Here is a 25,406-nt window from a genome sequence, read left to right on the forward strand (position 1 = left end):
GAGCGTTAACAGTTTGAAAAGCTCTAATTGGCCGAGCAATTAACAGCTGTTGTCAAATGCTGTTAAAGAGAGCAGATAATTAGATGTATTTTTGTTTCTATGCAACAATGCCAAAGATAATTATTTAGACTTACTAAAGCGACGATTTTGATTGAATAATGCAAACTTTTCTCTTAGCAAACAATAGAAAATAAGTGTATCGAAGAACCTCTAATTACCAGGTTTTTTCAAATAATTTCTACTCAATTAACATACTTTTAAAGCTAACATAACGCGAATATTAGAACTGTAACAAAGCAGCTATCTCGTTAATAGGCGTATGTGTATGCTGGTAATACGACTTTCACTCGAGACATAATGAGGGCACCTGCAGAATTTAATCATAACAGTACCAAGTACTACTACAGTTTTAGACCAAAAGCTCCTGCAGTTAATATCTCTCTACTACCAAGCGATAAAGTACCTGTTAAGTTAAAATTACTATATGATATCTTATTAAGCGCACCCGGTGTCAAGTACCGCAGCTCTTGCTAATAGGGGGCAATTAACGGATGATAAATAAGCAATTAAGTAATGGCTACTGTGAGCATCTGCCGCGGATCTATTCCCGGACACAATGTTTCCTATTCGTACTATTATCATTGTTTTGACACTCACCAGGAGAAAATGTGAGGTTTCCAACACTTTTGAGTGTTATTAGATTATTTATTGTGGCAGGTGGTTGTCACTTCTGGATTTAGATCAATTCCAAGTTTTTGGATTTAAGCGAAATAAATTTAAAATACACTATTTCTAATAATAAAATGTGCATGTGCGTATTTATTATCACGTTACACTCAGCCTAGGAATGTTCTGCTTGAGAGAAATTTTTCTTGGATAAAGCTCAAAGTTTCACATTTTTCGAAAATGGATGAAACAGAATTTTATAAATAAAAGCCCGCTTAATTAAATTGATCTCTGGGGACACATAACCCCAACTGTTATTATCCTGCAGCCCCATTGAAATCCAATCGAGTTCGTTTTTTACACCCAATTTTTAACATTTGTTTGAAAGAATTTGCACCTTCTTTCAATCTACATTAAACCTTATGTTTTTTTATTGAATTCACACTACATAAAATGTGCATGCAAAAATTATGCCATTAAATTTTTTACATGAGAATTGAATCAAGAAAAGTGTTTTTCAATGTCGGACTTCAATTAATGAAATAATTAAAATTGCACAAGAAAACATTGAATGTGTTTTTGAAGATCGACTTAAACAACATTGTATGTTTCTGTAAGTGGCTGTGCATGAGAAAAGAAAACCTGAATATTGAAAAACTTATGTCAATATCCTAGTTTCTTGAGATAAACCAAAAATAAAATTTCTGCTTATTAAGAAAACATCCAGGGGTAGATCCCTGTCAATTTTTGTTTGGCAAAACGCTTTGAAATATGAGGGGCAGATTGCTAAAATATTTTGGTCTATATACTCAAGGTATTTCGAGTTATTTTGAGATAATTACCAGGTATTTTGAGATATTTCCAAGGAATTTTTGAGGTATTTCCAAAGTATTTTGGATTGAAAATATACAGGGATTCATCAGCGATTCACCCCTTATTAAAATATTACTTAGGATTATCTTGGCCAAAATACATCAGTGTTCTGCTCCTCAGAAAACATTTACTACTTATTATCTCTCTTGGAATAATGAGAAATGCAAGTTTACTAAATTAAAAAAGATACAGTCAATGCTCAATAAAACGTCTCTAGCTGGAATTCATAGACATACTAGCTTATCATCATATTCATGATTTTCCTGAAGTGAAGTACTACTTCTTTCGAATAACTTCCTTCATAACTTACACCTGATAGCTATTATTGTATTGTAGGGATTAAATAAATAAATAACTTAGCCCCTCTTCAAGGGGTAAAAGCCCTCTTGAGTTCTCAGTATAATGTAGATTTTCTTTCCAGACGCAATTCTTGCAAAACCACCCCAAATTAGTCCTACTTTTGACCCTTTTTAGAGGTTTGAATGTGGGTGCTCTAATGTCAAGCAGCTAGTGGGTTTTCCCCAGTGTTTTCCCATGGTTGTTAAAGGTAAATTGGTGTCGGCGTGCTGAGAAACGTTTCTACATTTATTAGAGACATGTTTGGGTTGAATCTCTGGAGCTTACTCGGTTGAAACTACTTAAAACCGGCCCCAAAAGTATTTTCCTTGTGGAAATTTGTCATTTGAGGTTATATTTAATTGTCGCTCGTGAAAAAGAGACAAACGGTGTACATCTTTCTCTGTCCCTATCACTTGAACGAAATATGGCCAATATAAAAAATGGCATTGGGAACTTGGAACTTTGAAGTCGTCTAATTGTATTAAAAACCGCAGTTTACCTTAAGAAAACACTCTGCAGGAGCACACCAAGCATTAACTCGCATAGTTCTACACATTCAAAGATTTTTTTAGTACCAATTTATAGCAAAAATTTGAGAAAAGCCGAGACGCGCTTACATTCCGAGAGAAACCCGCGAAAGAATCGATTTCTGACAGCTGAATGAGGACTTTCAGATCATGGAGTGCATTTAGAACATCGAACATCTCTGATTTTCGGTAAATTATGAATACAATTTCATTAATTTTGATAAGTTAGTTCTCTAGGAGACTTATAACACTTGAAAGCTCTTTATTTAAATCGTCTAAAATTTGGGGAATTGTTTGGAAAGTTATGGTGTGATTCTAGTTTGCTCTTTCTGAACTCTGGATATAACGTATATTAATGCTTGTAAACTATGTATAGAATGAACCCTCTCACGTCTCTTTAGCTGTTTTGATCATCTATGAGTCAAATAGGAGCTTGTAGAGGATGCTAACGAGCGTTTTACATGGAAAAAACTCTGTTGCCACCAGCCTCATATAAAACGGGGAGACATAATAAAGCCGCAGCCGAAACGTGGGAATATCGTTTGATGAAATTTCCTTCCTACGTTTCTAATAAAGGTGGCCGCCGCCGTCCGCCACTCGCTCTTTTGTTTGCTTTTTCGAATTTTGTTGCTCAGCTATTATTAATTTCCCGTCTAATTAAGCGTTTTGCGGGGAACAACATTTTGTCCGGGGGAGGGGGGATGGGAAATGGGGAATAATGGCATCGTTGGGAAACGGAATTAAAACCCCGGTTTTGCAGAGTTAAATCTGATGGCTTTTTTGCGCCACCCGTAGGCTTCGGGATTTTTTTTTATTGCGCATTAAGTTTTTTTTATTGTAAAATGGATTTGCAGAAGGCAGCAAACTACGAACCGACAAACTCAAGGTCTCGTTTGACTGTAATTACAATAAACCGAACAACAAAAGCGGGTTTCGCTTTTTACCAATGGACTGATCCATTAATGTTGTGCGTGTTTCCTTAAATTGGTTTTCAGAAATTTTACCTTTTAATCCAGCCATAATCAACTCATCATAACTCCTCCATAAATTATCATTATTAACATATAGTATTGATTTATGTAGTAACCCTGGCGCGTTATGGGATATGTCAGTGTTAATACCAACGTTATTTCATTGGCCAGCAATAATAATTAACTTCCAAAATGGAATTTAATTAATCCTCCAGTTAGGATGATAATTATTATTAAATAACTCGAGTGGGTTATGAGCTATACAGGGCGAAAACATCAAATCCACAACCAGAAATGGTGATGGAATTTCAATGCAGCAAATGCATGTTATTGTAAGGAATTCCTGATGGTCAGTTCTGGTCCACCTATGTGTGTGTACCTGTTATTATTATTCACGGACGTGCGCAAACTGCGGCGTCCGTGATTATATCCTGCTAATTACGCAAATTAATTAACTTTAATACTGTGACTTTCGAAAATGCACGCGAGTATCGGCTCGTGTACAGCAGAGTTCAGGATAGTTTTAGTTAGTCAATGACACCTACTCCGTAAACTCAATCAACTATCTCCCCTCAAGACATGGGATAATCGCTTTATTTCGATTCGAAAAATGCATATTTTCATTGCAAAAGGAACTTTTAACTAACTCCCAGCCAGATTATTAACTTGATTAATTCAAAGTGAAGTTTCCCACTGGCTTTTATTTAATTTCCCCCAGACCGAAGAGTAAAAGTTTGCAGCAATTTTCTATGAAATTTAAGAGCTTCTCTCAATGGAATTACGAGACGAATCGTTATTGGGGGTCGCATACACAATGACGTCAATTTAACAACCTATGGCAATGTATGGCAACAGTTACAAAAACGGTAATAATGCAGGTGTTTATGCAGAGAGGTAAAATATACGGGACCGTAAATACGAATTTAAATTAGGGGCTTTAGTCTATACTACAGCGTTCCGGTATACAATTTTGTTCGCAACTGTTATGGCTGCGCCGTACACGTTGTTCGGACCCTTTTTAATGGCGCAATAAAATAACAACAGGTGTGGCGTATGTGTGTTTTATCTTCGGGTTCAATGGAGTATTCGCGTGATAATCGATGGGGTTTTCATGTCCGCGTAAACAACGAATAATGAGTCACTGAGTCTGTTAACTAGAGCTAGAAAGTTCTAAAACTGCGCTCTCACTCCGTTTTTTTCCCCGGAACTAAATCGTTCAAGTTAAAGTCAAAAGTTCCGAAGAGCCCAGCGATAATTTGGGCTCTACAAATTCCCCAGTTCTCACTCTCTTTTCGCGTATTAGTTTAAGCTGCCATAATGGGGCGCCGGTTTCAACCAAAACAAAGGGGTGTTTTGGAGGGTTTTCTTGGAAACTCGGTTTGATATAAACAGGTATATTTTGCGTATTTAGGCTGTTATCGAAACGTCGATATTTTAAACTCTAAACAGTTCCTTTGCCGTCATGAATAAATCATATTTCGTTATCGGACCGACGCTACAGCGGAAAGCAGTAAAGCGGTTTCTTGATAAGCGCCCGTGCCCGTGAGTACTGTGCGAAAAGGTTAAAAGAACTTTAAATATCATATTATTACAAGCGATGGAGCTCAAAGAATGAATGGAGAAATTTTAATGCAGTGTTATGAGCATACGTGATAACGCACCGCCTCATACGTTTTATTTGGGACGTTATAATGATTGTTCTTATCACATCAAAATGGAAGAATCTCGACCGAAATCTCACTGTGGCGTTAAACATTCAATTCTCACTCAAAACAATTTGTAAAACTTTCAACGCATCTCCGGTAACATTTGATTGGTGGTTAATCAAAAATCCTCATTGTCTTGTCTCTTTCAAATGCAGTTACATCCCATATATCTCGCTTTGTTTACGCGCTGTAATATCGAATGCTGCAGCCAACAATACATTTTACGAGGGATGCTCCTGAATATCAAGATATGTTTTTGCGCTGATTCGAATGTAGAGAGAAATGTGACGGGATTTTCAATGTTCAAACACACGTTTCCTTTGTACACAGATATAGTTTTCTGATATGGAATTCTTTGAACGCTTTTGCACCCCTTTCAGCACTCAACTGAAAGCTGCACCAGCTTCTTTCATTTTCCCCCGAGTTTGTCCATATTCCTGAAACAAAACAAACACTTTAGTCGCATCGGGCTCTTAGGAAAATAAACAGGGAATTATTTTTAAATTCATATTTTGATATTGCTGCCGTCGAGAGCAAGCTGGGGAAATTGTCCAAATTACGCCGACGGCCGGAAACTGGTCTATTTTCCACCAGCAGAAATTAACGGTATTTGTGTCATCAGCACGACTTGCAAGAAGTGCAAAACGTCCTTAAAATTTCTGCTGCAGCCACTTAGATTCGCAGACACCGAGCGTGAAACTACGTTTTGCTAATTTAACTGCCTAATTATTTCAAATACCTATACCTGAAACAACTTCTCGGTTATTAATTTCTAGTTTGACCCAGGCGACACCTGTCGGATGTTATCATAAGGTATAGAATCTATCAAGTAACTCACGTATTGTTGGTTGCATATTAATCTCGTTGTTGGACCTAGACTTCGAACTTGATTTTCTTTTTAAATAATCTCTCTTTTTCGATATCGCAACAAATAAAGTCTTGAAAACCGAACGAATGACAATGGATGTCCCAGGACAGGCTGGCACTGGATATCCCGTGATCGATTCTTGCATGTCAGTTTCCCAAGTCGTTTAATAGACAAATCGCTGTCATACCACCCAAATCGTTATGCAGGGTTGGCGAAAAGGGGGGAAGAATGCCTCCTTTCGGTTAGAAAGTTTTAATAGGCCCTCAAACTCGGATAATAGTACCATAATATTGCTATTAAACCACGTTAATCATGTTTTGATCGAATTAGAATCAAAGGATTTTAGTTACATTTGAAGGTCTAGAACTCCGGATGAAATACCAGTATCTTTATGGCAATTTTTTCATACGAAAGCCCTAATATTTCCTGTAATATTTCCCGATTTCACTTTGCATCTTTCTAAATTAAAGATGTTCGTACAGATGAAGAGACAAATTTTTGAATTTATCTACCCTTGTAGGCAGAACTGCGAACCTGCTATGCAAAAGCGTCCTTTTTATTAATTAAATTTTACATTAATATAATGCTTTGGAATTTTTCTTCACAAATTTCCAATTTAATGAGGTCCGAATCGACGATTACTGATAGAGCCTCTATCGGGAATTTTCTTATGAGCCTTCTCCTAGGGTTTTATAGTCCTTTCTTTAAATTTCATTACTGGTAATACACCGGACAAATTTTCATATGAGGTCAATCCAGGTGGACTCCTTCCTGCCTTGCAGCAACGTTTTCGTCATTACCCAGGCCTATAGGATATCCTCCTCCGCGACCGTGCCTAATCTAACCCCGAACAAAACATAAATTTCGCAATTTCGCCTGAAAATAAGTGCGATTATGGGAATATGATATCATGGGATACCATCATTTCGCATTAGATCGATTCCATTTCCAAAGCGAAATAATAGCGAGCTTCCGGCCTGACGGGCCCATATAGGCCCTGCCTTTCCGGAAGTCAATCTCGAGTAAATTGCTCGCTTGAGCGGTCATGTGTGTGTCCATTGTTTATTTGTACCGGCCGCCGGATGGAATTTTTTATTATGGTTCCTGTCCAGTGAAGAGCTCGTGTTGTACCGGTCACGTTAATGGCGTATGCCCGACCATTAATCCGTTTTTCTCATTCCCGTGTCCGCGGAAGGAGAATATGTTGCCTTTGTGTACTCATCCTCTGTGTCTTTTCCTTCTTTATTTTCGTTTTTTCCAAATAAAACAGAATCACGTTTCATGTAGAGAAAAGGGCTTATTACCTTGCGGAATTAGACTGTTAATTCACCACACGAGGGCGTGAGTTTTCCACAGTAATTCCTTATTGCACAAGAGGGGCAAAGCATAGTAATACCAACTCTACACGCCTCCTTCTAGATTACAACGGAACAACCATATCATTTCGGGTCCGTCACGAATCCGCACACATAAATATATAAAATTTTATACTCAAGCATAAACTATCATATTAAAAATAGATAGTTTTCCGAGTTTTGCGTGCCGCGGAATACGAAATTGTTAAGTGCCCATGGTGTGTTTAGCTGGGCCACTTCACTTTGCGCTATTTAGCTGGATGGTTTTCGCAAACCGCACAATTATAGGGGAACAAATTCTAATTATCTCAAGGTTAACGCTTTAAATAAATATCCACCAGTCGAACCGACTTTGTTGCTTGTCAGGAAGAATAATTAGTAATTTCAAGCAGTGGCGTGCGTGGCCCGAACTAACCGCGCGGCGTAACCTGAACTAACGTGAAATAATCTGAACTAATGTGAGCTAATTGTAGGAGTAAATGTTAGGGTGAATGAAGACATCAATCTCTGTTAATGAGGCCCACACATTTTCTTTAACGAAACGTAGGAATTTTTACCGCAAAACTCCTCCGCCATTCCGTCAAGAAAACACAGATTTTCGCTTCAAAATTGCTCTTTAGAGGTGATGATCCCGCAATTAATCAGGTAATCGACGACATCCGGGCCTGCCTGTAACTCACGCAATAAGACACCAATTAATTTAACTTCGTAGCTGCAGCGCATAGTTTAATTGCGAGCTGATTAAAGTTAGCTGATAGAGCGTATCCGAGCGTTGTACGTATTATTAAATTTTAAACGATCGCACACCTAAATACGTGCATATCCGAACGTTAAATCTCCCTGGGCGTAAAAGAATATAGGTCAGTTTACACAAAGTGTACTAATAACGGTAGTGGAGCGGGCTCTAATTAAAAAGCCTTAATTTAATCCATATAAAAATGGAATTAAAATCCGCGTGTTTTCATTTAATTAAAACGGGCCCGAATCCTTTTCGAGGAACAAAAAGACTGCCAGGAATATAGTGCAAGTTTCCAGAAACAGGCAAAAATGACATTAAGATTCGATTTAAGAAAAAGATATTGTTTTAAGCTCGGTGGTGAAGCTTTGTACACGTAAAGCTCCTAATGCCTAAAGCGATGCACGTAATGCAAATTTGCCCTCATTTAAATATTATTTGGCATAATTCATGCATCCAGAAGGTTGACGTTAAATATTTAATAAGAACATGCACCCAAAGGGCGCGAAACCTCGTGGAGTTAAGTGACTGCTGGAACTATTTGTGTTAATGGCAGGGAACTGCGTTGTGGGGGAAACCCCCCTGAGGAGGTAAAAATTAATTAAAGTCCCTAAACAAAAAGTCACAAAAGGCCGAAAACTATATTTGGCGAACAATAAATCTTGTTGGACCTCGCAATGCAAACGAAACGGGGAGCGGCACAAAAAACACAGTTAATTTAAACTTTCAGCCAATCAGCATTGTTTGTTCGCCCTCAAGTGCTAAATACCGCTTTTCATTTTCCCCCAAAATTGGGGCACCTTTTCAGTTGTACAGAGCAAAGAAGGCCTATATGCCCGTGTCCAGCTAGATGGCATCACCTGGGCGGTCTCAGGTGATGACATCTGGCGATGGCGCTACGAACGACAATTTTCTCATGTACCGCTTTGTCTCAGTGTCAGATTATGACACCTCTTTCAGCGTTGCCAAACTTCCTTCGAGTTCCCGGTCTTGGCGGAAACTCTCTCTATTTGAAACGCGTCTCCTCGGGGTAGCGAAACTAATGGATGGCAAATAAAAACTAGCAGTTAGGGCTAATGGTTCTCGTTAATATTCGTTAAATTTTCAGTCTTGAACGCAAAAGATAATATTCCGCTGAGACGACAGACTTGCATTCAGCTACTACATCGCATAATTCCCATTCTTTACACAGCCATCCGTCTTCATTAAGTCGGCGTAATTTATTCACCCTGCGGTTATAAAAAGCCGATCGCATTGCCCGACAATAAGACTTTTTCACTGTTTTTTTTTTGGGCGAAATTCTTCCGAGAATTTCGAAGGAATTGCCATTAAGATGGGCCCTTAAAGACAGAATTAAAAAGATTTAAATGGGCTGATTTCGTGTTAACAGTTTCAATTTTTTCCGAAAGTCAATATTGTATTTTGTGAGCGAGTGACCCCCCAAAGAGCTATTTAAAGGCGTTATCGCCCAAGCAAATAATATTTTGATTTATTATAAATTATACTAGAACGCATTGCGAAAATGAATTGCCAGGCATGTAATATTGCGTGATATGACTTTGAAATGTTTTCCCTTTTTTGCTCTCACATGTTGCGTGTCCGAACTAAAATTAGAATATGGCCGAGGCGGGAATATTAAGTACATTAAAGCCGCAAATCTGGAATTATACGGGGTGTTTCATAATAGTAAGTCAAACATTCGTGGGATGAAAAAGGTCAAACGAATCTGGGCCCGTTTTCGCTCCCTGTCGGAAATACAGGGCGATGAAAAATATTTTAAGTTTTTTGCTGAGGAGCCCGTTCCGGCATTAAATATTTTTCCGAACATTGGGGAGCGTTAAATAGATGTGCGGACATGTTTTTTAAGGAGTAAACAATGTTTTTAATTTTACTAGTGGGGTCCCCGTTGGTGCGACTGTGAACGTTTTAGACGAAAAATACAGAGAGGTCGTTTAAAATTCATACCTAGACAGCCGTAAAGTTTGTTGAAGAAAAGAACGCATGTCGGTGAAAGTAAATAAAGCAACATAACCTCGTTCGGCTCTCATTTGTCAAAAATTAATTTTAACGTCATTTTGCGACACATGATCAAGCTACGACTTACTTCTTATTTTCTGTCTTTCTTGTATAAAATTCCACAGGTAACCAGATATGAAATTTAAACGATCTCATAGTATAAATTGCCACTGTTTTTTTTTAAGTAAAAATAATTTTCCGAATACTCCATATTTCTGTGAATAACGGTCTTTTGAATATTTTTCATGCCATTAACCGTTTTCATGGAAAAGAGTAAAACGCAGCTACCTGCAATTTCCTTCACTTTATTCAAGCGCAAACGGACTCACGTTGACGTGAACTTTTTTTCTTGAAATCACCCATAGGGTCTCCACCTGAACGTTTGGCATGCTGTTATGAAACACCCTGTATGCATTAGTCATTCCTATGAAACTTCCTTGGAAAGACACTTTCCTGGCGTTTATTTGATATTCACTGTCTATTCTAGACGCTCCGGCGGGAGCTTTATAAATAATTTAGCGAAATCCAATTTTTTTCGTTCCTCTCCATTCGTTTGACGTTTTATTGACTTGTTCCAGTGTCCTGGAAGGGATCTAATAAATTCTTCATCCGTTTAGAGAGAATTTATTTACTTCCACTTGGCCAACTTAAAATTTGTTGTCGGATTCGCCGGGAAATTCCTAGACGTTTTATTGGATCGACGGATAAATCGACATCTCGAAACTCACTATACGAAGAGCTAATTCCTGCCAGATTATTTTTTGAATGGTTTCGTCGAAAATATGTAAAACCTCTCGTCCGCGTGTCCTGCCTCTTACACAAAATCAGCCCAACAACAACTCCTTATCAAACTGCACAACATTTCATAAAGATCGAATAAGCAGTTTGCTGGATATCGCAATTTTTCCTGCGTGCCATTTGAGGTTCCGTTTTTCCCAATTGAGGGGGCTGTGACGACGCCCTGTATGCCCACGCTTTTGGCTTGTTTATTTGAAAATTCTCTGCTTTCGTTCCTTTATAGACAGGGCAGCATATTTTCTGCCGGAGCATGGGGACCCCAAGAATGGCAAGAGATAATTGTCCAAAAGGGAGCAAGTTCTTGACAAGGCATATCCTCAGAAATTTTCGCTCAAAAGCATCGTGGCCTTCGGCATCCACGATATTATCACATATTCCATTTTTCTTAATAGAAACCATAAATTTTATTCCGTTAACGCTCTCGAAACCTCCACCAATCTATCTAGTTTTCAATGGCAATTTTCCATCTGTGACCATGACTAATGGGCAATGACTAACGACTATTGCATACCTTGTTGAATATTTTGAGCATTCATCGTTTCGTCAAGAAGCTCCTTCGCCATTATTAAAGAAATTCTATTGTCGCTAAAACAGTGTGATTTATCGCGTAAAATTTCCGTTCTGGCCCGTCGCTTCGCCTTCGCCATTTCGTCGAGGCTTTGGTCCATCCAACCCCATTTCGTCAGAATTTTGTGCACAGTGTTTACAGCCTAATTATCTATGTGCAAGCCGTCTCCCGGCGATAAACAATTAAGCAAACCAACCAAATACCAACAGTCTAGTTACAGAGAGTGGAGCGGTTGAAATCAGCTTTTAACTATGCAAAATAGCATTTACTGCCTGCTGTAAATCACCGATTGTTGACAATGCTGAAGGGATTTCGGGGGAGCAAATGTAGGAAGTTTCTAGTCGATATAAATACAAAGACAAAGCCGCAATCTCGCTTTTAACGAACAGAAGTCTGTGGTCCGTTACAATGTCATTATGGTAAGCTGGAATATGAATAATACATTTGGGCGATTAAATGTAATTGCTGGTTGTATATACTCCATTTGCTATCGCTACGTTGACCTACTTTGTTTCCACTAATGGCGGATTCGTAAATATTTGATAAACATTGTCTAAAGCATTAGATGGGCCCTCGCGGAGTTGAAGTTAATTAAATATTGAAACCGCGTTTTACCTTTGTGTGGTCCCTTCATGAGGACTCGTAAAAAGAAATAAGAGCGAGAGAAAAACAATCATAGATTTTTAACAGTTTTCAAACAGTTTTGCCTCATGGCAATTCGAAATCCGCTTAGTTAAATTTATAGCAACGTGTCGGCATCGGTTTGCCTGATTACTTATTCCGGTGTTCGTTGTGGCTGTTTTTAACCCCGAACCTTTTACACCCCGTTCCGCCCCCGTGACACGTGCCCCCTGTTTTCGTTTTAAATTCAATTCCAGATATTTCTGGATACTTTCCTCCCCTAAATGCGGTCCAACATCGCGCTGGTTACCTCTTTCGATTATGCATATTTACTACAGATAACGACACAACATAATTCGGTTTGATTGCAGCGGCTATATCTATGATGACGTCGCGGCGCACCTTCGTGGCGCTCCCGCGACGCTCCTTTTTCCCCCTCGGGACCACATGAAAACACGCAACTTTTGGTGAAATGAAGCCTAGAAAGTTCTCGATACAAATCAATGAGAGAGTGCATGCTGAGTGACGCAGGCAAGTCACCAAAAGTTGATCAAGACAAAGAAGAGAGGTGGGCTTCCTCTCTCTTGTTCGCTGAGAACATTGGGGCACCATTTGACGTCATATTGGGAGTGGATATGACTGCTACAGTGTAATGTCGTAAATTTGGGTTTACGACCCAGTGCAATTTTGAAATTTCGGAAGGTGTAAAACCGGACGAAGGTATAATATATAGGTTTTATGTATTTCTTTATGTTCCGCTGGCATAGTGCCTAAACAAAACACAGAGGGCGGCTGATATTGTTCTAAGCAAGAGGGAATTTTTAATAAAAATTTTACGACTGCGACCTACAGTTCTAGTGGAGACCATAAACCGGAGTTATAACATAGAAAACTAAAAGTATCTCTTATATTGTGTGCTCAGTTATTTTCAGTGCATACAGGATGACGTAGCTGCCGGGTGAATCTGTTGCCGATATCTTAAAAACATAAGAGAAAAACCAAGGCTGAGCTATTTTTTGCTTTTGAAGAAATTTTCTCATACAAGATGACGTGGTTGGAATCGGAAAACGGGCGGTGCTACTTTCATTACGCTACCAGGCATGCGTATAATTTCTTCGTTCCATGCAATTAAGTCGTTTGTGGCTGCGCGATGACGCAGGTATTTTGACGTCGAGTGCCTTAAAAGAAAGAATCGTGAAGTTTCACGTGACGTCACCCAGCAGGCTCGCAAAGTAATTTGAATTATTCTAAAACTCTGGACCTTCATCGCTGTACATATTAAAGTAATTGCCACTGAGACCAACGAAATATGAGATATTTTGTGTTACTGTCCGCGGTCCCAAGACAAAAGTTTCTCATCGTCCTTTCATGAGTCCATCCCAATGACTTTTATGTCTCGTAATTAAATTGAAGTAACTGTTAATCGCTCGAATTATTAGGCAGTTTCCTCGAACAGTATGGTAATTTCTCACAGTGTTTAATAAAACGAACCGAGTCCCGGGGCGATTACAGTAATGCGGGTCGTTGGAAAGACCACTATAAAATTCCAAACCACGAATTATTAATATGTTTTTTCGTTCGTTGTTCGACACGCAATTGTAAGTTTTTTATGAGTTTTCGTTTAAGAATATTTAAGTTTTCTTCGGTATTTGCGCCCGTCGCTTGGAGACCGCTAAATACAAACCAGGCCGGTAAATGCATTATTAAGTTCCCTGGGAAAGTCCAATGGGGTAATAGCAAATAGTCAATTTAGCACTCAACTTTTGAAAACATAGTCATAAATCATTAGACAATGGGACCGATTTTTAACGTCAAAGTGATTGCGGGCTTATATTGATAAATCGGTTAGTCTAACACTCACGGTTCTTACTTCCTCTGGAAAGTTTCGGATATTTTCCATTTTTCGGGCGAAATTGTCAAGGGGATTGATTGATGACGCGATTGACGTCGATTCCCATTCACTTTATCCGACCAAATTATAAATGGGACCCGAGAGAAATGCCGCTTCTGCGCATATCAATAGTTGTTTATCACTTATCAGCTGATTGTGTATGTCAAAGTGGTGTCAAAAACGTTTTAAGGTTAACGTCACTTGTTTACTCCTAAATGGCAGGCCAAATACTAGAAGAGGTATGTACATAACCGGTGTTGGATGTTTTTTGAGTAGTAGATCTGGTATTTTTCATCCTTCCGACTCGTATCCGCCAGGAAGATAAATAACTTTAGACCATGACAATTAATGATGGAAGTGACCAAATAGACGTGGGCGCCAAATTATCTGTCCGAAGAAAACAACGCTAAGCGATCTATTACATGCACCATATTGCTTGAACGGTACAATATAGCAGCGTTTTTTTATAGCTTGAGTACTGGGGGCGAAAAGTGGATCCTGTATGGTAATCCAAAATGCAAAAGGCAGTGGTTCTCTCCGAACGAACTGCCATGAAGTACAGACCAGGTTTACATCCTAAAAGGATGCTTTCGTGTGGTTTATAGACCACTCGCGGAATTGTTCATTTTGAAGTGCCAGAACCTGGACGAGCTGTGAATGCAGAACTTTACTGTGATCAACTAGGTGAAATAAATCAATATTTAATCGAAACATATCAAGCAATCGTCAACGGAAAGCGTTCTATTCTGCAATACCGCACTGGGCCACCACACTCGCCAGACATTACTCCGTCGGATTTCCATTTAATTCGACCGTTACAACTCTATGCAATAAAAAATATAACATTTTAATGATAACCCAAATTATTTCTCTAGATAATTGGCTCAAAAACCGATTGATTTTCATCGATCACGCATTCCAAATTCGTGCGCTAGATAGCAAAGGGTCTTTGATATCGAGGATGATTACTTCATTGATTCAAAATAAGCGATGTTATTTTCCGCTCCCCTTTATACAAATGATTTTACGTTTAGCAGGAATTATGTCCACCGTTTGGTTCGAGAAATGCGAAAAATGCCTTTTTGCCCGGACGCGAGTGCAAAAAGTTATTATTAAAGTGACATTCAGGAAGGAGGGTCCCCAACGGCCCCCAGAAAGACATGTTTATGTTGTCCCATTTCGTGCCTTTTCCGCAAATTACATCCTCGTTGTTTATTGCTCGTCCAGCCGTCCTCGCGAGAGGAATTAGAAAGGGAAGTAAATAGCTAATAAGGCCTTAGTGGAAAACACTGTTTGGGGTGGATAATGACCCGCATTTTGGCTACATTTTACGGCTTTATTCTGCGTTTCACGCCAAAAGAAAAACCAACAAGTTTCTCTATGTTAAATCTAAATGAGCATACTGAGCGATGTCGCTCATCCTCGGCTGATGAACCGTCCCAGAGCAACGGCAACCGCATTATCCCGTGCGCACCTTAACCTATTTGCTCTAATTTAACTTGGGGCTTCTATGTAGCTAAAATCAGTCTTTTAATATTGCCCGAATAAATCATTTATCAAATTCCCAAATAATCAAACTCAATTCCGTTTAATAGAAAGCGATTGGAAAACCTGTAAATTGCAATCTCTTGTTATCTGTTTGCGCTATGATATCCATAATCGATCGCGTTTATTAAATGTTGCTTTACCCTGAATTTTCCCAATACCTGCTTTCCCCCGTTATCACGTGGCTACAAAATTAAAAGTAAACTTTGCTTTGTTTCAGGTAAGCCGCTGAACCCATTATCACGTGAGTATCGATCACTCGAACTCGTACCAGACCTTGGGAGAACCTCCAAAGCCGCAATTTTCCCGATCTATAAAGTTTCCACCATTCTATATCTGCCGAACTTCTCTATGTTGGATCGGCATTTATGGAATCTCGAGGGAGCGCCTCCGCCTTTTCCCTAAAACAGAAATGTCTCTGCACAACCCTCTTGCATTTGATGTTTACCCTGTCGGGGATGAAATTTATTTTATTTGTGCGCCTGTTTCGGACGATGATCAACCCAAAAAGTGATAATTGTTTTGCGAAGAAATTAAACAAAACCGAAAGTTAATTCACTTTAGGAAATTGAAAGCTTTTAAGCTAATGCGAATCCGGCCTTTTGTTTGCAGGATGATTGTTTTCGTGATTGATTTTCGGAATTTAAGTATTAAGTAACGAGTACGTCCCTGTGTTTCGCTCGATAATGAATGTAGATGTCCAAACAAAATATGGGATATAAATAAGGATGTGCATACACAATGACGTGATTTGCAACATAACAGTTCTATCGCAATACATGGTTATGTTGATCAGGGGTGTGGCGAGTTTACGGAACTACGCAAGAAGAATGTAACAATTGTCCAAGGTTGATCACTATCGATTGATAGCTTCACAAGTAAAGCTGAACGATGACGTCATTCGGTATGCGCGCAAACTACCTAATCAACGTAAATAAACTAATAATAATGTGCGTCATCCAGTAAAATATCCGTATGTTCAAACGAATAAATCGCTGTGGTTAATATGATGAGAAAAAGTGTAACAATGACTCGAAAGGCCTTGGAAATAATAACAGCCTGGCACGCTTTGTTGTGCATATCATTAGTGCCGCAATCAATAGCTTCGGTCATACACGTCGATGATATACGGCTCTCCAACACGTCGTGAATGCTAATGTACCTTAAAGGGTAACGAATTGGTCGGCCATTGCGCATACAATAAATAAAAACTTTTATCGTCCAAAGCAGAAACAAAGCCGCTGGAATATTAAAGAATCCTGCTTCATGTTATATTGAGGGGAAATTGTGCTGGATAGGAAATTGACAGGGCAGAGTATAAATAAACCAAAAGCCTATCCAGAGCACAGTTCGAATTTCGTATTCCGATTGTCTCCCGGCTGATGGAATAGCTCCTCCCAAAGGATACTGCTGCGCCTCTATATCCCTCAGTAATGGCCTGTCTATGTCTGCATTTCTGTGTTGAGATTGCAAAATTATGAATTAATTTCGTTCATTGTTGAAACAAGTGACGTCACCGGGTATGCATCCCTTGGATTTTTATCTAAATAATGCCGTTACTTTCAGAAAACAACCGCGGCAGTATAAAGTTGTTCCCCGCAAACTTGCAGGATCAATGGACAGAAAGGGGATGTTTTAAAATTGGATCCGATCCAGTAATCCGTTCCAGCGGAAAGTTCAATTTCTTGAAAGTTTTAACGGTGTACATCCCTAGTTCGTGACGAACATGCAGTTTGTGGATTGACGAGGCTGTTTCTATGGTCCTCGTTTAAGATAGAGAAACGAGAGAAAACTTTCTTATCAAGTACGAGTATTAATATTAAGTATTTTGATAATTCGTCGCATACAGGATGATGTCAGGATAAAAAGAAAAAATATCAAAACTGTCACATGAGTCTGAAAAATGGTTCCAAAATTTTTGTATCCAAAGTATGACATCAATTTCAATGATGAACAAAAAAAAAAACAAAAACTTTCTTTTGATGCATCTGTCAAACCTCAAATGGCTGTATTTAATTGTGACACATGAAAAATCTACATATCATAAGTAATCTTGCATGAAAAAAAAACTTCATCTTGATGTATCTATCACCTGTCAAATTTTCCTAATTTACGACATATGACTTTTCAATCTGCATAATATACGTTACCCTGCATGCAGAATCAACGATGTGAATCTCGACGCAAATTTGTCATGTAACAATTTAATCATTGCCTTCCATCATTTTTTCCAAATTAAACGATAAATTTGCGAAATCGATTGATTTGCAGAGCGACGGAGAGGGTAATAAATGGCCTCAACGCCCGGCTTATATGGAAATAACAATAGGATTTGATCTCTCGATCCCTCGGTGTTCCCATTCCCGGCTTTAATATGTCAGAAACAGAAGATCCCTATCAGTTTTCCGGTTGTTTTGCATTAACGCGGAGAACCGTAATTCTGAACAATAACCACGGAATTTCTTGATAATAAAATCCCATTTTTGATTCTGAACTTCGTCGATTTTATACAACCACTGTCATCCTGTCATCTGTCACTGAACAGATGATCGTACAATCAAATGACGTCACAGTGTATGCCCAGAGTAGATTTTAAATGGTTACATAATTGAAAAGCTTTCAGGTTCACACGGGAATTAGGGATATTCGGAGTGGCGTCAGACGCGGAAACGCTATTAACAGCCACTTTATTATGCATATTCCGGACAGTGAAAATGTGAACTTCAGTGGCTTTTCTGTAGCTCTGGAATGGCAGCTGAATTCTATATTAGGTCCGTGTCGATTATTTTCCAAAACGCTTTTACGTGTTCGCAGGTTTCGGGTTGAAGTTTGTCGTTTTGCAGGGTTGTACTTCAAATTTGATCTTAATTTCCGTTAAAACGTTTTTCTTGCCATTGTGATCGGAATTATTTAGCAACAAAATTCATCAGCTCTGATGAAAAAACGCCGGTGGTCGCATACAGGATGAGGCCAGCAAAAGGGGTTTGACGTCTCGGCTCACATGAGGTTATGTTTTTGCGTCATCCTGTATGCTCAGGTAATTCGTATACAGAGAAATGTGCAAAACGTAGAGCTTGAAGAAAACGATTTACCGGAATTTAAAACCGTAAAGCCCCCTGAGCTTTTAGGTGACAGTTCAGCTTTTCTGTATTCACTTCAAAACTGGCTTTTCCACAGACAATTATCCAGGGTTAATGCAGCTTTCCCAGTATACAATTCCTCTGTTTTGTCAATATTTCTGGATTCTTATGTATCGCACGGGAGGCTGATGATTTACGAGCCTTCAAAGTATGGCAGCTTCCACTTTTACCGCCTTTTCCATATAAACTCCATTAAGAACCTTTCACGTATCGAACCATAAATAATCGTCCAATGTGCGTTATCCACTTAATGTTGTTTATCGATGAATAAAGAAACTTTTAATTGCTACATTCTAATTCTAAGCGTTTGTAAAACTCGATTTATCCCTCGAATAGTGAGGGTGGGGAATTAGGATCAATATCCTGACACGAATCTTCCTACACGTATAAAGTGATTTGAAGTAAATCCTGCGGGGATCAGTCTAGAATTGCTACAAGGATCATATTGCCCATACTTCTGGCTTCGTCACACACACATACATAATATAGATTTTTTTGGTTTGAAAGGATGTTGCGGACTGTTTCATGGGGTATCGCTAATCGGATCGATTTCGAGAAATTTCAAGAGTTAACCGCCTTTAAGATAACGAACCTCTATTCATTCCCCAGAGCCTCGAGATGTTCCCTTATTAATTACTCAAACTGAGCGAAATAAACCGCAAGTCAGACATTACTTGAAATCGAGCCTTTAGTAATCGGAATATTCCCGAAAGTGCTGCGATTATTTATTAAACGTAATATGGCAACTGCGCGCGTAGCACTTGTTTGGCATTGACATTGACAAAGGTCTAGGTCCACACCGTTGGCGGATTGGGCAGAAAGTACTGCTTCCACTTACAAACTTGGAGTTTCGGGGATAATGAGCTCCAAAGAGGGCATCTCTAATTAGTAGTTTTCATTAAAAGGTTTGCGGCTCGTTTCCCCACAATTCGCGGTTTTCGGGTCAAAAGAGACCCACGTAGGTTTCCATAAAGAGACCACTACAGAATTTCGCGCCCGGGGAAATAAAGTCCAAACAAGCCCTACAAATAGGGCTCTGTTCAGGGACTCTGGTACTTTCCCGAATCGAGAGTATAAAAGGACTTTTTACTCGTAATTTTCTCCAACTGCACCATTCAATATATCACCTAAATTTTTAATTTAGAGCGCCAGAAGAACCGAACAAGTTTGTGTTTAACTTTCTCAACGTAATTATAATTTAAATTTACATTTCCAAACTCCTGCCCAATTTCTGGAAAGTTTAATTTGTTTCGAAAGTTCGGCAAGGGTGTGTTTTTCAATGGGAGATTCAACGGATGTTGAAAATGGAGAGAGAAGCAGTTGATACCTGTCCAACTGCAGGTCCAAACTTGTTGTGTGATATTGTCGAATTGCGTAAATAAAGGCATTTTGTGTGCAGGAAAAATTTGATTTCGCATTCGGCAAAGGTGCTTGGCTGAAACGGGTATTTCTTTTGGCAAATTCTGATAGCCAACCTGTAAAACAAGCGCTAATCGCCACGTTGTCAGTTCCTCGATTCAGTAGCAAGTTCAAGCTTTCAATGCGCTTCAACCCGAAGAAAGATATTTTGCTTTATCCGGCAACGTCGCTCTACTAAACGCCCTCGTATCAAAATCGAACGATGATTTCATAAAATGATCTTTAAGCACAAAGTTACCATTCTCTTGGTTCAATAACAAGTCCGCCTTTCATCAAGTTTCCTTCAGATGGAAGGAAGAAATTTTGCTTCCTTTAACAACGTCGCTTAACAGAAACAACACACCTCCGCTAAAGTCGCATGCCCATGTTGCAAAATAAGCACCAAGCACCCCATTTTTCCCATTTCCTCAAGTGTTAAGACGTATGCAGGTATCACTAGCTCAAGTCGGAATATAGCAATTGTGCAAGTGGAAGGATCGCATAAACTTTAATATGCCTCTGATAAAAAGACCAATGAAAAGCAGGGCTAGCTATTGAAGTGGGTAGAGTCAGTCCGGTGTTACCAGATTTCTCGCTGTTTTAGAATTTTCACTAATGTAAGTTCTTGCGATGGATTAATTTTTTTTTAATTTACTTACGTTGCTGCTTTTGCTCTGATATTTTTAAAAATTCCCATCGCTACGAAGGCAGGGAAATCGATACTAATCTAAACATTGAATTGGAAACGCCGGCCGAACTGGCTCCGCCCACTTCGTTGTTGGTCTTTGTCAGAGGCATATTAAAACTTATGTGGTCTCTCTCCCACCTGTACAATTCCTATGTTCCGACTTGAACCGGTGATACCTGTATAAGGGGTTTTGAGAGTAAATAAAAAACAAATAACTATTACACTTACATTCAGTTACTCACAAAAATTGAGCGTATATTGTTAAAAATCGATTGTTTCATCACTTCTTGACTCATAATAAATAATATTTAAACAAATAGTTTAAAGCAATTATTTTATTCACATCATTGTTCCAAAAAAAAGAAAATAAATAACAATAGCATATTAGAGTTGTATGGCTCTTTAATATTAAAATGATATAACATTCTTATGCAAAATTGACAGTACAAAACCAAATAACAACAAAAAAGAATGACAAAAAACTCATCGGAATGTTTTTGATAAAGGTTTTGTTTCATTAGTATTGCATTGACAAGTTCAGTTTCAACACGGTTGTGAGAATTTTCATAACGAAAACTAAGCTATGTGAATTTAGTGAATCCGAAAGGAAAATATTAGTTAAATTTTTTTCTTCAGGAAAGACTATGCGAGAAATCGGTTTAATTGTTGGCAGAACACATTTCACAATGCAAAAAGCCATAAATAATTATCGGTATTAAGGAGCGCTTAAGAATAAAACCGGGCGAGGAAGAAAAAGGATACTTAGCGTAAATGATGAACGTTTTATTGTACGCGAAATTAAACTAGATTCCAAACAGAGGGTTCCCAAGTTGACTGTGGAAGTGAGATTAAAGATTGGACGATCAATATCCATAGAAACAGTTTGTAAAGTACTTAGAAATAATGGTTATAATGGGCGAATAGCTCATAAAAAGCATACATTTCTAAAGTAAATCTAATCAAGAAAATAAACTTTGCTCCAAAATACATTAAAAAACATTGAATTTTTGGAACTGAGTTATTTTTTTCTGACGAAATCAAAATTCACTTTTTTGGATAGAATAAAAAAAAATTTTACAGGGAACTTCAAATACTCAACTGAATACTGAATTAAATTAAACTTGACAATCTGTGATGTGAGGGTATACGTCAGCAAGTGATAAAGGAAAATTTCAGCTGAAAAAATGAAAATGTCAAAGATTTATTATTTTCAGCAAGACAAGGACCCGAAGCATACGGCGGTGACAATTTGGGAATGGCTTTTATATAATATAATGTGCCGAAGTCGCTAAAAACTCCTCCGTGCAGTCCTGACATAGACTCTATCGAAAATCTGTGGCGGAAATTAAAAATTAAAGTACAAAAAGTAAACTCGAAAATAACGATGAATTAAAGAACGTAAATTTTGTTGCATGGAGGAATGGAGGATGGAGGAAATATCACCCGACTACACGCTTAAATTAATCCAATCAATGCGACGACGACTTCAAACCATGATAAATGCTGAGGGAAACTCCACAAAGTATTAAAATTGAACCTTAAACATGTTTTTTTTAAACATGGCACGTTATTAATTTAAAGTGCACATACGCTCAATTTTGTATCACAATTTAACGAAATAATTTTCCTTTTTTTGTTGTCATGGCATTATTTAGAAATCTATTATCATTTTGAAAATCATATAAATCACTGTAGAAAATAAAAACTCTTCAATGTATTGGATCTCAGATTTTTTAATTTTTTTTCTCAGATTATTTAAGAAAGAATGTTATTTGAACAAATGTATGCTCAATTTTATGAGTAACTGTAGTGTTCCTTTTCACAGCATTTTTCTCCCGAATCCTCTCTCTACTTTAAAGAGTCCCTGCAGGGGGTGAAAGGTTGAGATGGTGGCTGAAAGCCAGAGGCCCTTCAGGGAGGGGTGCGGTGTGAATAGCTCCAGGGTTGGCGGCTACATATCTAAGAAGAACCTTTATGGCATTGAAATTAAAAAAAAAGGGGGTACCTACCCTGATCTGATAGCAGGGGCGGCGATCACAGCGGGCGCAGAGTAGGTCAGAGGGAGAGCTGAGTAGGCCAAGGGCCTAGCGAGGGCTAAACCGCCATAGCTGTAAGCTTGGGGGAGCACTACGCCACTGGCGGAGGTGTAGGCTGCAAGGGCGACGAGAAGGGCGACAACGGCCTAAAAAATAAAATAAAAATTGCTTAAGACTAAAAAAACCTGCAGAGAGTCGTACTTACTTTCATGATGTGAGTAATACCTTTTTCGTTTGACGAAAAACTGTATGTAGTTCCAAGTGCACGATCATATGGTTTATATATTGCCGAAACGTGAACGGATTAGTAGTTCTCCTTTCAAGTACAACCCGGTAAATTTATCAACACTATTACCTGTTTTGGCAAGAAAAAATCTCGCGGAAACCCGCCATACAACAGGATGCGGCCTTAAAATTAAAGGTTGGGCACGGCATTAAAAAAAAGCATGTTAAGGCGATCATGATCAGATTGTTGTTTTCCTATGTATCAATACATTCATTTTTTTGTTTATTTCTTCTCTGTTAATAAATAATTGAAGCTGACACTATATCTTCTATTAAACCTCCCCGAAGGGGCCGCAAAAGTCCATAAATTCCTCCAGTCAAAAAATTCCCAAACCGTATCTCAAAAGGTACATACACAGGAAGTGAGAAATGGCTCTCAGGCGATGGCATTTATTGCAATAATTCTTCGGGCCTGGATGGAGATATATGGGCGCACTTTTAGGGTAAATATTTACTTACTATTCCATGCACGAGCCCTCGAAACCATCGGCTGAGAATAACGTGTCTATTTTCTCAAAAAAAATCAATTTTCCCTGCAATCTGCATTTCTCTGGTTTCGCGAAATCCATTTTTCATTTAAGTATAGGAACTTTTTTGAGGCGATTGCACGTTTGTTGGCAGAAGAATTTATCTTATTTTCTATGTCAGAATGAAATGCCGTGACATTCTGTGATATGAAACCAATTTAGGATGAGATAAACGCGAAACAAAGGAGCCCAAGTGAAATTTCAGAGAAAAAATAGTCTTTTTACCGGGATTAAATCAGTTGTTTTGTCAGACTGTTTGGGAGATTAAAAATTGGTCTGAAAAAGGGAAGAGAGCGGAGAAATAGCGTTATTTCAGGTGTGATTAAAAAATGATGATTTAATTAGGGTTCGCTAATGTTCGCGTTTAAAAGGACCTCAAAAACTGCTTCTATAATAATTTAAAATTAATTAAAAAAATTTGTGCAAAATCTACTATGCGTATACCGTCTCTCTTTATTACATGGGACATCCCTGTAAAACACAGTGGGTCAAAATCTCACAAATTCAAAACCCACAAAACAAATTTCCACCCATTTGTTCACGTTTATTTGCCTCAGGTTTATTTAAAAACTCTAGGTAATATGCTAAAAACGAGATTTCATGAACAATAAAGCTGATAAATCTCAATTTCCGTTAAATGGAAAACCAATTTTGACTCAAAGTCCATAATTAGCTCCACCGTCCAGTGTAACATTTCGCCACTAATGCCCTCTATATGGTAGTTTTATAAATTGTCATAAGGACCAGAAAAATTCTAATGTGTCACTTTTAAATGTTACGGGACTGTTCACATAGTCACCCAATCAGAGAACTGCATTTGTTTATAACGTATTCAATCGAAGTGAACATTTTCTCTCTCTCTCTCTCTCTTTCTCTCTCTATCTTTCGCTCTCTCTCTTTTTCTCTTTTTCAAACACATTTCACAATACTTTAATGTTTCTATATTAAAAATTCTTCAAAATACGATTAATGCTATTTTGAAGAATTCCCCGAAAATCGAAAAAGCTCACTAAGGAATAACTTCTCTCCACTCTCCATTAAGGAAGTCAAACTCGAATATTTCCTCTAAATCTTTTTCCAACTAGCGGATTCTTTAATTTACAGCAAAAGTTTTCGGTTGGGCAATTTCCGAGAGAATAATTAGTCAGGAAGGCAAAAGCACAAGTTGTTCCATTTCGGGTATTGTTCTTCGTTGGGAAATTCGCTTCCCGGTTCGATCTCCAATGGCCTTTTAGGCGGTAAAAGGATATTTACAATTCAATTTGTTTGCCCGAAACACATCGGGAATTTGTCGGAATTCGACTGAGGGGAAATATATTGAAGGTCGCGTTTTTTTTTTGTTAGAAGAATTTGAGCGATTCATTGAGTTAGTGAATGCTTGAGAATGTTTGTGGTGGAAATGCAGTAATTTTGTTAATAAATCGCGGCAGAATTTCCTTCGCCAAATTGTTAAGAAAAAAAATAGTTCAAAGCTGAAGTCTTTAATAAAGTTTCAATATAAATTTGCTTTATGGGTGTTTATACGGTCTTTATTTGTTATAGTCTGTTATGGGCGGTTCGTGATCGAGGATAGTTATATTGACACGCCAAATTCATCAAATTTTTAAAGGTCTTGAATTAAACCCCAGGTTTCCTTCACGATATTGTTAGAAAACCGCCAATATTTATACATGAATCGACTTGCTTTACCACTCCAAACCAAATTAAACTTTTTAAATGAATTTTTACATCGAATAAAAGCGAAACAAACCTACAAATAAATCAAAAACCGAAAGTTCGACAGGCTCCATTGCGGTTCCCGGGAATTTACAGTTTAATTTTGCACTTTTCGACCTCGGTAAATTGTTTTTAC

At 38.3% G+C, this 25,406-nt stretch overlaps 2 protein-coding genes across 2 annotated transcripts in view; one reads left to right on the forward strand and one right to left on the reverse strand.

Annotated features, from left to right (window-relative positions):
• The window catches only part of cpo (couch potato), a 46,336-nt gene that overhangs the window by 7,855 nt on the left and 13,075 nt on the right, over positions 1–25,406 (forward strand). The gene's annotated exons all lie outside the window — the stretch shown is intronic.
• LOC136410405 (uncharacterized) lies at positions 22,536–23,079 on the reverse strand. Its single transcript, XM_066392551.1, has 3 exons — positions 22,948–23,079; positions 22,716–22,888; positions 22,536–22,665 (listed from the first exon to the last, which is right to left on the reverse strand). The coding sequence occupies exons 1-3, from the start codon at positions 22,951–22,953 to the stop codon at positions 22,560–22,562; spliced, it is 285 nt and encodes a 94-aa protein (XP_066248648.1). The 5' UTR covers positions 22,954–23,079; the 3' UTR covers positions 22,536–22,559.

The sequence above is a fragment of the Euwallacea similis genome, chromosome 8, assembly GCF_039881205.1.
Source record: "Euwallacea similis isolate ESF13 chromosome 8, ESF131.1, whole genome shotgun sequence".
Classification (NCBI taxonomy): Eukaryota; Metazoa; Arthropoda; class Insecta; order Coleoptera; family Curculionidae; genus Euwallacea; species Euwallacea similis.

Excerpts from the sequence above, each read along its gene's own strand:
- LOC136410405 (XM_066392551.1), bottom strand. Across the intron at positions 22,666-22,715 it reads GCCCCTGCTATCAGATCAGG|ATATGTAGCCGCCAACCCTG; the intron begins GTAGGTACCCCC and ends GGTTCTTCTTAG.